This window comes from Schistocerca nitens, chromosome 4, assembly GCF_023898315.1.
Source record: "Schistocerca nitens isolate TAMUIC-IGC-003100 chromosome 4, iqSchNite1.1, whole genome shotgun sequence".
Lineage (NCBI taxonomy): Eukaryota > Metazoa > Arthropoda > Insecta > Orthoptera > Acrididae > Schistocerca > Schistocerca nitens.
Window position 1 is genome coordinate 513,424,642 of NC_064617.1, and position 14,886 is coordinate 513,439,527.

The 14,886-nt window shown below is 39.7% G+C and overlaps 1 protein-coding gene across 5 annotated transcripts in view; it reads left to right on the forward strand.

The window, feature by feature from the left end:
• LOC126253367 (protein melted) overlaps positions 1-14,886 on the forward strand; it is a 253,424-nt gene that overhangs the window by 119,521 nt on the left and 119,017 nt on the right. For all 5 annotated transcript variants that reach the window (XM_049954643.1, XM_049954641.1, XM_049954645.1 and 2 more), the window contains one exon: positions 1,552-1,652. In XM_049954643.1, coding sequence (XP_049810600.1) covers positions 1,552-1,652 — 101 coding nt within the window. The remainder of the gene's footprint in view (positions 1-1,551; positions 1,653-14,886) is intronic.

Sequence of the window (14,886 nt, forward strand, 5' to 3'; positions counted from 1 at the left end):
GACAATCTATTCTTTTGGTTAACATTCTTATTACCCAAGTTGCACAAACCTTTTAGTAAACAAGTTGTTGAATCATCATCATCACACTGCCTTTTGCTAAGGGAGGTAATGTGACACAGATCATCTACAGTCACCTGGTGCTCACTATGACTGAAGTTGTCAACTCGCTGGATGTTGTGTGGAGTCACAGCAGTCACTGGCCTGTTGCTGTGCTTCATCAGTGAGCAGTGTTTGCCTTTCACTTTCATTACAGCAATGAACCCATTGTTTAACAGTGCTGATATCCACTGTTGCATCACTGCACACATTTTTCAATCTTTCATGAAAGCAGATGGGTATTTCACCTTCTGCATTCAAGAATTCTATCACAGAACACTCTCTAATACAGACATTGAAGTTGGCAATTTTGCAAGTGACTGTGATACTGGCATCTGCTGAAGTAGAACGTTACTACTGCAGTGGATTGGAGAAGAAGCTTTGTGGAATAATACCAAATTCAAATTTTTCACTTAACAAACTTTATTTAAGGAGGAAAAAATAGGCGATATTACTTCTGACTGACTCTCATACATTCAGTGCGATACAGCAGTCTCTTATACTGGCAGAGAGCAAATGGAGCGTTAGCCAGTGCTAGATTTTTTGACTCTTCATCCAAGGGACTCTGCAGGTAAGATCTCTAAGGTCAGCCTTAAAGAAACACTCACTGCTGGAGTGTTTGCTAACAGTTTCTTGTTGAATGTTCAACACAAATAAGGGCACTGACTGTCACATCTCCCATTTTTGCTCTTTAACGCCCTGAAACTTATTTGAAGTCCTTAATATTTTATGCAATTAGAAAATGTGCAGGAATAATGTTGGTTCATACAATTTACTTAATACTGGAAACATGAGCGTCAAAGAACTTAATGAGCTCCAGGTCCTTCCACATAGATATTGTAGGCATAGTGCAATGTGATGTTTCCGAATCTCAAATTGCAGGTCTTCTTTGGCATTAGCCTCTACAGTGCTGTTTCTTACTTCGTGTGCCACCTGAATAATAGAAATCAGGCATACAGAGTAAGTGCTTGTCCCCAATTCCAAATTACGTCTAACTTACGCATCTTTTCTTCCAGTATTGTGTGCTTAGAAAGAGAAAATTTGGAATATAAATTCTGAGAGACAAGAACCACATGCTTTACATATGACAGACCTCTCCCAGTCTTGATCTTGTCATCTTTCAGGAAAGAACCTTCTGTTTTTAAAGCTTGAATTTTAACATTTGTAATTCATTGTCTTTCTTTGGCCATACATTAGCTAACTTTTGCACAAGTATAATTTGTTGCAGATTTAGGATCAAAAATTTTACACCATATAACTGTTTGATGTTAATTTTCGTTTCTTTGTAAATAAAAGTGCTGTTTTAAGTTTTCTTGTGTATGTAATAATTGGCTGACACACAGATCTTGATACATCATGCAGATTAATGTCAATAATATTTGCAGTTAAACACGAGTAGTTAAAGTACTGTTCAGAGTTTGCTTCTTTGTCTTATGTTTTTCCTCATGTTCACAGGGGCAGTGGTACAGGGTTGAGAGATGACCTAATGCTGTCAATCTCTACATCATACCCGCAGCCCACTACTCAACCAGGTCCATTAGTTATCCAAGCAGGAGGTACCTCTTTGCCTTTTTTTTTTTTTTAAAAAAAAATGCATTTTATGTAAAGTAAAGTAATGTGTAACAGCTTTTGTAAATTTCTTATGATTTGATGCATTTTGTGGCCTGGTAAAATATGTCACTGGTAGGATTTACTACCAAATGTGAGTGATTAGTAAGTCTCGAAATAAATAAAATAAAAATTGAGCAGAATCTCAAATTCAAAATTTGATTGCTGATAAACTTTTCCTCCAAGCATTTCTCTATACAGTCTTTATTTGTTCACCTCATCATTTGTTAGAGAGCAGACAAGTTAATTTCTAAATTACCCCATCTATTTGTATGATCCGAGGCTCGTTTTATTGTTGAAAGCAAATGGGTTGTCCACAGCTGGCTTGCTGGGCCTTCATAGCTTCACCAGAACACCACTGGCTCACTTTTCAGGGTTCCTGTGAGGCCTTCACACCAATCGTAGTGATCCCGTTACACACACAGTCCCCACTGTATTTCGCCCCTACAGGCAGCCCCCTACTTCATTCTGTTGTCCGTCTCACACAATGTGGACAAAGGGCTGGACTTGTGTGAGAAGAACCCTAGAATGGACTGAATGTGAATGAATACTAATTGGAAGACCATGAAGAAAATAAAGAGACCAGGTGAAGAAAGGTCTGAATTGAAGGCAGTTGCAATGGGAGGAGATTTCTGTACCACACTCATCTCTGTTTGCTTTATGGTTTATGCAAGGGCAGTGGAGCTGGAAGGTGGGGGTACCATACATTGATCTCTCTCTGTTGTCTAACCCTACACAAGGATGCAGTGGCCTCATTGATAAGCCCTTTGATGACCTGTCTTCACAAAGCTCTATATTGGACTTGGTGACTTGCTTGTTGCAAGCACATCCCATTTAAACTATTAATCTGATCTATCCACTGCAATGGTAAGCATCCTCTAGGTCTTCAGCAATCGGCTTTTACCATCTGTGAGTGTTTCTTTCAATTTCATCTTGCTTTTTCGCAATGTGACCAAATCATTTCAACTAATTTTGGTTGACAAGAGTTGACAGTCTTGTTCTGATGCTGAGCTGCCTCAGGATTGGTTCATTAGCTTACTGTGTGTCCATGGTATTCAAAGTAATCTTCTATAGTGTCACATTTCCAAATAATTAATCCTGTGATGATCCGCCATCTTCATTGTCTTAAGTTTCTGCTGCAATATGTTACCGGTACACAAACCACAAATATCTCTTCAGCAGTCAAAACGTCGCGCATCATAGCAGTTATACTGACTTTTATTATTTAGTCTTTCTTCAGTTATACCCTTGCCTTCACTTTTATGAGATAACTGTCTGGTTAAGGACATAGAATATAGCATGAGCTTGTACTGATCTAAATAGTTTGCAATGCTGCACAACAGAATTCCTATGATGATCAGGAAAGGATGTTGTTAACATCTGTAACAGTAACATCTTCATTGTGGAGTACTATACTTCCACAGTATTGTAATAGCAGTATTGATCATAGTTTATGCAATAGCTTTGAAGAATACAAATGGATAATTTTGCCATTGTGACAGAGTTAATTGTACTCTACATAGTCATATTCCTTATAACACTTTCGTGCCAACTATCTTCTTGCCTGACCATCCATTACAGAAATGATCTCATCCCTTGATTGTGGCTTGTGAGTGTAGAAAAATAGAAACATCTTGTTCTGGATGTGAAATTTGTAGATGATGTAACAATATTTTGAATTTGAACTTTTGTTTTTGTATGTTTAGTGAGTGGCTCAATGTACTGCTGCTTTGTTTGCTAACAGCAATACATATTTTTGAAACATTCCATACCTTTTTTCCTTCAGTGCCACACAAAAATACCGTATCCTCGAATCATTTTGAAGAAAGAAATGAGCAGTTGTCTGGATACATACCTGAGATTAAAGTTTGTTAGTTTAAAAAGTAATATATTATGTATCCAGTGCAATATATTATATTAATTATATTTTAAGAAAAACTGTTTGTTGGTTTTTGTATTTTGATGAGTTTCCTGTAAGTTAAGTCAGTACTTGAAATTGTATGTTGTGAGACTGTCAGTTTCTTTTGTATTATATTCAGATTCTCTGAAATTTCAGTTGGTGCTTAATGATAATGCCTATTGGCTTCAGGAACCAAATACAGCAATAAGCATTACCAATAATTTTCTTCCATCTTCCAGTCTTGTCTTCTGTGTTGCTATGTTTTTATTATAATCTTTAATTTTGCAGTATCTATTGACTTTTGTGTCCACCACTCGTGGTCTCGCGGTAGCGTTCTCGCTTCCCGAGCACAGGGTCCCAGGTTCGATTCCCGGCGGGGTCAAGGATTTTCACTGGCCCGAGATGACTAGGTGTTGTTGTGCCGTCTTCATCATCATCCTTCATCCCCATTACTGTTTGAGGAAGGCAACGGAAAACTACCTCCATTAGGACCTTACCTAGTACAGCGGTGCGGGTCTCCCGAATCGTCCTCCTACACTCTGTCAAGAAGCATGGGACTTCATGTCCATTTCCATTGACTTTAGTAAGCAACTATGTAGTCACTACTCACTTACATGGGAAGTTAAAACAATGGAAAGCCTAGTATGGATTATCAACAATATTAATAGGAGGATAAATTGCTATTCACCATATAGAAGAGATGTTGCGTTACAGACGGGCAGAATGAAAAGAGTGCTATACATTTAAGCTTTTGGACAAAAGGTCTTCTTCCTGAAGTAGAAGTCACATACACATTCACAAGCTGAACTCAACTCACACACATCACCACTGTGGTTGCTGTGCCAGACCACAGACTGTAACTGTGCCTGATGGGAGAAGCAATCTGGTGTGTGTGTTTGGGGTAAGGAGGAGTACTGCTTGTGGTAGCATGCAGGGACATGGTGGGAACAGGGTAGGGCTGCAACTGGCTGCAGTAACGAGGTTCGGGGGTGGGGGTGGGGATGGGGATGGGGGTGTGTGAAGGAGAGACATAGGAGTGGAAAAAACACTGGTTATGGGAATATAGGATAAACTGCAGGGACAGTTCCCACGTGCGCAATTCAGAAAAGCCGTTGTTCATAAGAAAGCTTCAGATGGCACATGCTATGAAGCAGTCATTGAATTGAAGCACATTGTGTTGGCTATTGTGTTATGCATTTCGGTGGTCCAGCTGTCTCTTGGCTACAGTTTGTGGCTAGCCATTCATGCAAACAGACAGCTTGTCGTGGTGCCCATGTAGAGAGCAGTACAGTGGTACCCTATTTTTGATGCGTGGGAGAGGCCTGTGACTGGACTAGAGTAGGTGGTGATGGGAGGATGTTTGCGACAGGTCTTGTATCCTAAGTCTATTTACAGGCTTATGAGCCAAGAGACAAGCGTTGGAAGCAGGGGTGGAGAGAAGTCGACAAGGATACGGCATAGGTTCATTGCGTGGTGTAGAACCACTGTGGGAGAGGTGGGAAGGATAGTGGGAACTAAATTCCTCATTGCATGGCACAATGAGAGACAGTCAAAACCATGTTAGGTTTCATCCATCATCGATTTGTTCTATTCCTCTCTCATTTACACTTTAAATGGTTTATTTATCGAGGCATCAAGAGGTTGCAATTGTGAAGTAAGTCCTCCCAGAATAACAGCAAGCTCTGTATTTCCATACCTCAATTTCTCTTTCATAGAATTTTTCAGTGACTACTAAACTGATCTAGCACAACAAGAGAACTCTTCATCAGTAAAGCACTTTTCCTTCTCTCCTACACTCTGTTAGTCCATAATTTCATACCAACCTCATCCATCCAACCCTTTTATTACATGAGCAACACCACTTGGTGGTATTTCAGAAGGTTTTGGAATATTTTTATACTTGAAAATGATCATTGTATGAAATTGAGTGCTGTCAGCACAACATGAAAGGACAAACGTATACTGCATTTTATCATGTCCTCATGTTTTAGCAACTTTAATATCAGAGGGTTTTCTCCATATTCGTTATTTGTCTCAGTTCCACACTGGTTTTCTTTCGGTGTTGAATAATAAAGCGATGGAAAGAAAATATTTTCTTTTTGTACTCATGTGGCATTTTCTGAGCTATTTTGGTTTTGATTTGCATCATCATGACACATGATAAACTTGTAGCACCAACCAACTCCGCCTGAAAGTCTGTTAAGTTCCACTGTAGCACTAGCCTACAAATGTGTATTTGAATCATTTTTGTCGTAATTCCAGAGCCATTCTGACAGTGTCCTTGAATCTATTTCAGTACATCATCATATAGTTTTGGCCATTTAGCATTCTGTCTTCTATTTGCACATTTAGTGTTCCTTATTTTTTTCAGTTCTTCTTTACTAGCCTGCAAATCGCAAATGGTTTTTTCTGTTGGGGGATGGCTGAAATGCTGCTCAGCTGCTCTGTTTCCAAATTGTTCTGCATTTGCTATTACTTTCAATTTAGAGCCCGCACCATATGAATCCCTTTTATTTTACTTTTTTCCATTACAAAACTAGCTACTAACAAAATTATTGTACTGTTACTGATAACACACACACACACACACACACACACACACACACACAACATATACCATGAACCTTGCCGTTGGTGGGGACGCTTGTGTGCCTCAGCAATACAGGTAGCCCTACCGTAGGTGCAACCACAACGGAGGGGTGCCTGTTCAGAGACCTGACAAACATGTGGTTCTTCAAGAGGGACAGCAGCCTTTTCAGTAGTTGCAGCGGCAGTTCAATAACATATTCTGGAGGTAAAGTAGTCCCCCATTCGGATCTCTGGGCAGGGACTACTCAGGAGGATGTCATCAGGAGAAACAAAACTGGCATTCTATGGATTGGAGCATAGAATGTCAGATCCCTTAATCAGGCAGGTAGGTTAGAAAATTTAAAAAGGGAAATGGAAGTTAGGTATAATGGGAATTAGTGAAGTTCAGTAGCGGGAGGAACAGGCTGCTAGTCAGGTGAATACAGGGCTATAAATACAAAATCAAATATGGGTAATGCAGGAGTAGGTTTATAATAAATAATAAAAAATAGGAATATAACAGAGGGAAACATTCCACGCAGGAAAAATATATCTAAAAACAAAGATGATGAGACTTACCAAACAAAAGTGCTGGCAGGTCGATAGACATACAGACAAACAAACACAAACATACACACAAAATTCTAGCTTTCGCAACCAACGGTTGCTTCGTCAGGAAAGAGGGAAGGAGAGGGAAAGACGAAAAGATGTGGGTTTTAAGGGAGAGGGTAAGGAGTCATTCCAATCCCGGGAGTGGAAACACTTACCTTAGGGGGAAAAAAGGACATGCACACACTCGCACACACACGCATATCCATCCGCATATACACAGACACAAGCAGACATTTGTAGAGCCCTCTCCCTTAAAACCCACATCCTTTCGTCTTTCCCTCTCCTTCCCTCTTTCCTGACGAAGCAACCGTTGGTTGCGAAAGCTAGAATTTTGTGTGTATGTTTGTGTTTGTTTTTCTGTATGTCTATCGACCTGCCAGCACTTTTGTTTGGTAAGTCTCATCATTTTGTTTTTAGATAAAAAATAGGAATGCGGATAAGCTACTATGAGCAGTATAGTGAACACATTATTGTAGCCAAGATAGACATGAAGCCCACGCCTACCACAGTAGTACAAGTTTATTTGCCAACTAGTTCCGCAGATGATGAAGAGATTGAAGAAATGTATGATGTGATAAAGGAAATTATTCAGCTAGTTAAGGCAGACGAAAATTTAATAGTCTTAGGGGACTGGAATTCGATAATAGGAAAAGGAAGAGAAGGAAAAGTAGTAGGGGAATATGAACTGGAGTCAAGGAATGAAAGAGGGAGCCACCTGGTAGAATTTTGCACGGAGCACAACTTAACCATAGCTAACACTTGGTTTAGAATTGTGAAAGAAGGTTGTATATGTGGAAGAGGCCTGGAGACACTCAAAGGTTTTGGATAAATTATGTAATGGTAAGAGAGAGATTTAGTAACCTGGTTTTAAATTGCAAGACATTTCCAGGGGTAGATGTGAACTCTGACCACAATCTATTGGTTATAAACTGTAGATTAAAACTGAAGAAACTGCAAGAAGGTGGGAATTTAAGGAGACGGGACCTGGATAAACTGAAAGAACCAGAAGTTGTAGAGAGTTTCAGAGAGAATATTAGGAACGATTGACAAGAACAGGGCAAAGAAATACAATAGAAGAAGAATGGGTAGCTTAGAGAGATGAAATAGTGAAGGCAGCAGAGGATCAAGTAGGTAAAAAGATGAGGGCTAGTAGAAATCTTTGGGTAACATAAGAGATATTAAATTTAATTGATGAAAGGAGAAAATGTAAAAATGCATTAAATGAAGCCGGTGAAAAGGAATACAAACGTCAAAAAAGTGTGATCAAAAGCAAGTGCAAAATGGCTAAGCAGGGGTGGCTAGAGGACAAATGTAAGAATGTAGAGGCATATATCACTAGGGGAAAGATAGAACTGCCTAGAGGAAAATTAAAGAGACCCTTGGAGAAATGAGAACCACCTGTACGAATATCAAGAGTGCAAATGGAAGACCAGTCCTAAGCAAAGAACAGAAGGCATAAAGATGGAAGGCGTATATAGAGGGTCTATACAGGGCCAATGTAATTGAGGGCAATATTTTGGAAATGGAAGAGGACGTTTGACAGAGCACCGAAAGAAATAAGTCAAAACAAGGCCCTAAGAGTAGGCAACATTCCATTAGAACTACTGATAGCCTTGGATGAACCAGCTTTGACAAACTCTCCCATTTGGTAAGCAAGATGTATGAGACAGATGAAATACCCTCAGACTTCAAGAAGAATATAATAATTCCAATCTCAAAGAAAGCAGGTTTTGACAGACGTGAAAATTATCGAGCTGCTGGATTCACGACGACCGAACCATACTGTGGCCTCCCTGGCTGGAAACTTGCGACGCGTCGGTATCGACTGGTTGGCAGTGGTTTGGACTTGTATTCTTTACTAGTGACTCTGTTTCTCCTTGGCGCTACAGCCAGCGAAGTGTTGTGTAGTTGAAGTTAAGTTTTGTTTTGAGTGACAGAAGGTCAAATAAATTTGGTTATCACAGAATATTTGTTGTGTTATAGTGCGGACATAACACAACGTTTACAGCATTTGTAGAGGCGGAGAAAGCTTTTGACAATGTTAACTGGAATATTCTCTTTCAAATTCTGAAGGTGGCAGTGGTAAAATACAGGGAGCAAAAGGCTATTTACAATTTGTGTGGAAACCAAATGACAGTTATAAGAGTCAAGGGACACACAAGGAAAGCAGTGATTGGGAAGGGAGTGAAACAGGGTTGTAGCTTATCCTCCACGTTATTCAAACTGTATACTGAGCAGTAAAGGAAACAAAAGAAAAAGTTGGAGTAAGAATTAAAATCCATGGAGAAGAAATAAAAACTTTGAGATTTACCAATAATATTGTAATTCTGTTAGAGATAGCAAAGGACCTGCAAGAGTATTTGAACAGAATGGACAGTGTTTTGAAAGGAGGATATAAGATTAACAAAAGTAAAACAAGGATAATGGAATGTAGTCGAATTAAATCAGGCAATGCTGAGGGAATTAGACTAGGAAATGAGACACTTAAAGTAGTAAAGGAGTTTTGCTATTTGGGGAGCAAAATAACTGATAATGATTGAAGTAGAGAGGATATAAAATATCGACTGGCTACGATAAGGAAAGTGTTTCTGAAGAAGAGAAATTTGTTAAGATCGAGTATAGATTTAAGTGTCAGGAAGTCCTTTCTGAAAGTATCTGTAGAGAGAGTAGCTATGTATGGAAGTGAAATATGGACGATAAATAGTTTAGACAAGGAGAGAATAGAAGCTTTCAAAACGTGGTGCTACAGAAGAATGCTGAAGATTAGATGGGTAGATCATGTAACTAATGAGGAAGTACTGAATAGAATTGTGGAGAAGAGGAATTTGTGGCACAACTTGACTAGAAGAGGTGATCGGTTAGTAGAAGACATTCTGAGGCATCATAGGATCATCAGTGTGATGGAACCGTGAAGTTAAAAATCATAGAAGGAGACCAAGAGATGAATACTCTAAGCAGTTTTAGGAGGATGTAGGTTGTGGTAGTTACTTAGAGATAAAGAGGCTTGCACAGGGTAGAGTGGCATGGAGAGTTGCATCAAACCATTCTCTGGACTGAAGACCACAACAACTGATAACACAAATCAGTTTCATTTCAAGTTCACTGGCACTGTAGACTGCAATGGCGCATCATAGGCTAGACAGTCTTCTGGGTTTGTGATGGTGGTTCGGGTGGGAGACAATGTTAGCAAGCTTGTTAATCCCCACAACTTGTGTTTGTTGCATCAATCTACCTGCCAGTTAAATCCAATGTAACTATTTGCTGAAAAGTATCTGGACACCTGGCTGAAAATGACTTACAAGTTCGTGGCGTACTCCATCGGTAATTCTGGAATTCAATATGGTGTTGGCCCACCCTTGATGACAGCTTCCAATCTCACAGGCATACATTCAATCAGGTGCTGGAGGTTTCATGGGGAATGGCAGCCCATTCTTCATGGAGTGTTGCACTGAGGAGGAGGTATCGACGTCGGTCGGTGAGGCCTGGCACAAAGTTGACATTCCAAAGCTTCCCAAAGGTGTTCTATAGGATGCAGGTCAGTATTCTGTTCAGGCCAGTCCATTACAGGGATGTTATTGTTATGTAGCCACTCCTCCACAGGCTGTGCATTATGAGCAGGTGCTCGATTGTGTTGAAAGATGCAATCGACATCCCCGAATTGCTCTTCACCAGTGGGAAGCAAGAACATGCTTAAAACATCAATGTAGGCCTGTATTGTGATGTTACACGAAACAGCAAGGGGTGCAGACCCCTTCGAAAAGCACAACCACACCATAACACCACGCCTCCGAATTTTACTGTTGGCACTGCACACGCTGGCAGATAACATTCACCGGGCATTCGCCGTACCCACATCCTGCCATTGTATCGCCACATTGTGCACTGTGCTTCGTCACTCCACACAACAGATTGTCCAATGTTTACACTCCTTACACCAAGCGAGGCATCGTTTGGCATTTACCAGCATGATGTGTGGTTTATGAGCAGCCACTCGACCATGAAATCCAAGTTTTCTCACCTCTCGCCTAACTGTCATAGTACTTGCAGTGGATCGTGATGCAGTTTGGAATTCCTGTGTGATGGTCTGGATAAATGTCTGCCTATTACACATTACGACCCTCTTCAATTGTCGGCAATCTCTGTCAGTCAACAGACGAGTTCGGCCTGTACGCTTTTGTGCTGTACATGTCCTTTCACGTTTCCACTTCACTATCACATCAGAACCAGTGGACCTAGGGATCTTTAGGGGTGTGGAAATGTCGCATACAGACGTATGACACAAGTGACAGCCAATCACCTGACTGTGTTTGAAGTCCATGAGTTCCATTCTGCTCTCTCACAATGTCTGATGACTACTGATGTCACTGATATGGAGTACTGGCAGTAGGTGGCAGCACAATGCACCTAATATGAAAAATGTGTATTTTTGGGGGTGTCCGGATACATAGTGTAAGTTTCCTGTAGCATCGAATAATATATGGCTGTTTTTAAGACTGGCAGGAATTTTAAATCACTGGACGTTTTAGTTTTAATTTCAAGTGTAAGATGCCCCTGAATTATAGTCCATAAAATACGGTGGCAAGTGGTTGGTGACTGGAGATACGAGGCACAGGAGATCTGTTTGTGTACAAGGTTGGGAGGGTAATTTCATTCTGTGAAGGCTTCAGTGAGACCCTTGGTATATTTTCCACCTCCCTCTCCTCCAACATCCCACTGCACCTTACAGCCCTACCCTATATCCACCATGTCCCTGGATGCGCCCTCAAGCAGCACTTCACTTCCCCCATCCCTACCCTGCTATCCCTCCCCTCAACCCACCCCATGCCACCTCCTAACACCCCTCCATACCCCCATTACCCTCACCGGAATGATTCTCCCATCAGGTGCACTTGCAGTCCATAGTCCAGTTACTGCAACAGACAGCAGTCATCTGTATGTAAGTAGTCTTTTTGCAAATGGCTGTTTTTTCTGCTTCGGGAGAAGGTCTTTTGGCTGAAAGCTTAAATGTATACACATATTTTCTTTGTGCCTATCTGTGACTCAACATCTCTTCTGTATGGTGAATAGCAATCTTTTTCATAATATTGTCGTTACATGATAATTTAGTTTGGTACATTACTGTGTTATAATGTAACTGACTCAACCTATATCAGTTGTACAATCTATGTACAGCCAGAGTCTAAATGCCAAATTAAAAGAGGATATATGTTCTCTATTATAGAAAAATGAATTGGAAAGGTGTCTTTATGCTTGTAGTGGTTTTTGGAGTCAGTATGTTTTTATTTCAGAGTTACCGTTATGTGGATACACTAGTGTAAGAAGTATTATCCTCTCCATAATGTTACTTCATTTGTAGTTCTTGATTTCCAATGAGACATTGGAATTTCATAATTCCATACACCTAGGTTAAGAAACCACTACACATTTCATTATTAAGTACTTTTTTAAAAAAAATTGAAATTTTGTAAAGCTGTAATTTTTCTACACTTACCACCCAGTGCACTGTATATGTACTACTGGGCATGCTTTCTTTTATGTCATCAAATGATAATGTTCTGGTCATTATTCTGAAACCTGAATTGATGTAACCCTCTGTACTAGTCTACCTTGTTCAAGCCTTTTCATCTCTAATTAACTGCTCTAACACACATCCATTTGAACCTTCTTACTGTATTTGAGCCTTTCTCTCCCTCTACAATTTTTACTCTTCCGCACTTCTGTCCATTACCAGATTGATGATTCCTTGATGCTCAGGAAGTTTCTTGTCAAACATTCCTCCCTTTGGGGGTAGCGCCATAAATTTCTTTTTTGCCAGTTTGATTTAGCGCCTCCACATTAGTTATACTATTTACGTACATTTCAAAAACTTATATTCTCCTCTTGTCCAAATTGTTTTATTTTCCACGGTTCACTTCTGTACAAAGCTACACTTCAGTCAACTATTTTCAGAAAAGACTTCCTAACACTTGAAAATTATATTCCATATGCAAATTTCTGTTTTTTGGAAATGCTGTTCTTTTAATTGTCAATGTACATTTTATATCCTCTGTACTTCAGCTACCATCAGTTATTTTCTGCCCAAATTACAGAATTCATAGACTATTTTTAGTGTCTCATTCCCTAATATCATTCTGTCAGTGTCACTTGATTTAATTCGACTACATTCCATTACCGATTTTTTACTTTTGTCGATGTTCAAGATAAGTTGTGAGGTCAGTATTGACTCACATGTTCCTGTTTTTCTACATGATCCAAAATCTTCTTCTCAGAGTTTGGCGTCTATCAGCTCTAATATCTTTCTGTAAATAATTCTTGTAATTATTTTCACAAACATGACTTACGTAACTGTGGTAATAATTTTTACAACTGTCAGCACCAGCTTTCTGTGTAATTGGAATTATTACATTCTTCCTCAAATCTGAGGGTATTTCGCCTGTTTTGTACATCTTACACACCAGGTGGAATAGTTTTGTCATGGCTGCCTCTACCAAGGATCTCAATAATTGTGAGAAAATATCATCTACCCCAGAGGCCTTGTTTCAACTTATTCCTCTCAGTGTTTTGTCAAATTCCTCTCTCACAATCATATCTCCCATCTCGCCTTCATCTATTTTTCTCTTCTCTTTCCATAATACTGTCAAGATCATTTCCCTTATGTAGCCCTTCCATATATGCCTTCCATCTGGCTTTCCCTCTTTCGCTTCTTGTATTGTGTCATGCATGCTTCTACAGCCTTGTATTTGTGCTCTAGCTGTTCCTACACAGCAGTTTTGCGTTTTCTGTTGGTCAGATTTTTTTAGGCTCCTGTATTCCATTTCGCCTACTCCATTTTCTGATTTTTTATTAATCCCCCCCCCCCCCCCCTCATCAATTGAATTCAGTACCCATGAGCTTTACAAGAATTCCTACTGGATCTTGTCTTTTCCCCTATTTGATGCTGTGCTGTCTTACTTAATCTCCCAAAGCTACCGATTCATGACATAATATAGCAGTTTCTTCTGTTTCACTCAACCATTAATTGATTTTATATTTAATAAAATTGCAGCCAAATAGCCATCCATATACAGTTACTTTGCTTAACATTTTACATTTAAATTTTACATTTTTGGATATTCATTTATCGATTTCACTCTTTTACTGCACAGTTCTATGTGATATCGTTTACAGGCTTCGTTACACAGTTCACATAGACATGTTGCGGTTGGGTCGTGATAAGTTTTGTTTTTGCAGATTAGATGATGAAAGCCGTGAATAGAAAGTCTAGTTACGACATGTCGCTGTTCGAAGTTTGATGCTGTCCATGAGCGGTTCGTCATTGCTTCGGTGCCATAGAACTCCGGCCATATTTTTTCTCGTTTGTCCTCTATGATCTTCAGTTGCTTTCTGGAAGCCCTGGTGTGTGGCATCATATATCGAAGTCTGATGTCTTCAATTAGGAATGTCTCTCTCGCTAGCAGGTACACTAGTCTAGATATTGTTGTCTTTGAGAGACCTAGTGCTCTTTTTAGATAGGTCGATTTTACCTTTTCTAGTGTTTCTAGATTGTTTTGTGTCAGGTGGTCCCATATAACCTCCATCCCATAGGCCAGGATTGACAAGATTTTTGTGTTGAATAATTTCATGGCAGTTTCTAGACTGAGTAGGCGGATGTTTTTGATGTCCTGTATTGCTATTATTGCTTGGGCTGCACGTTCTGTTGTATGTTTTGTGAAGCATTTGGCTGTTGGTTGCAATGTCACTCCTAGGTATTTAAAGTCTGATGAGATTTTTATTTTTTGTCCTCTGATACTGATTTCCGCATTCTTGGGTGTTTTGCCTCCTTTTCTGAAAATTACCATTTCTGTCTTTATTATGTTTATGTGTAGTTTGTGTTCACTGCACCATCTGTCTATTTTCTCAATGATTCTCTGCAGCTTCTGTATATCTGTTGAACCTACAGCTATGTCGTCAGTGTATGCAATACATACACAACTTCTTCATTTTCTCCAATTCGGAGTACTTCTTCAGTGGCAAGAATGTACAGCAAAGGGCTCATTGGGTCACCCTGTAAGACTCCGTTCGATTGCAGAATGGGGTTCGAAAAAGAGAGGTTGTCTGATATT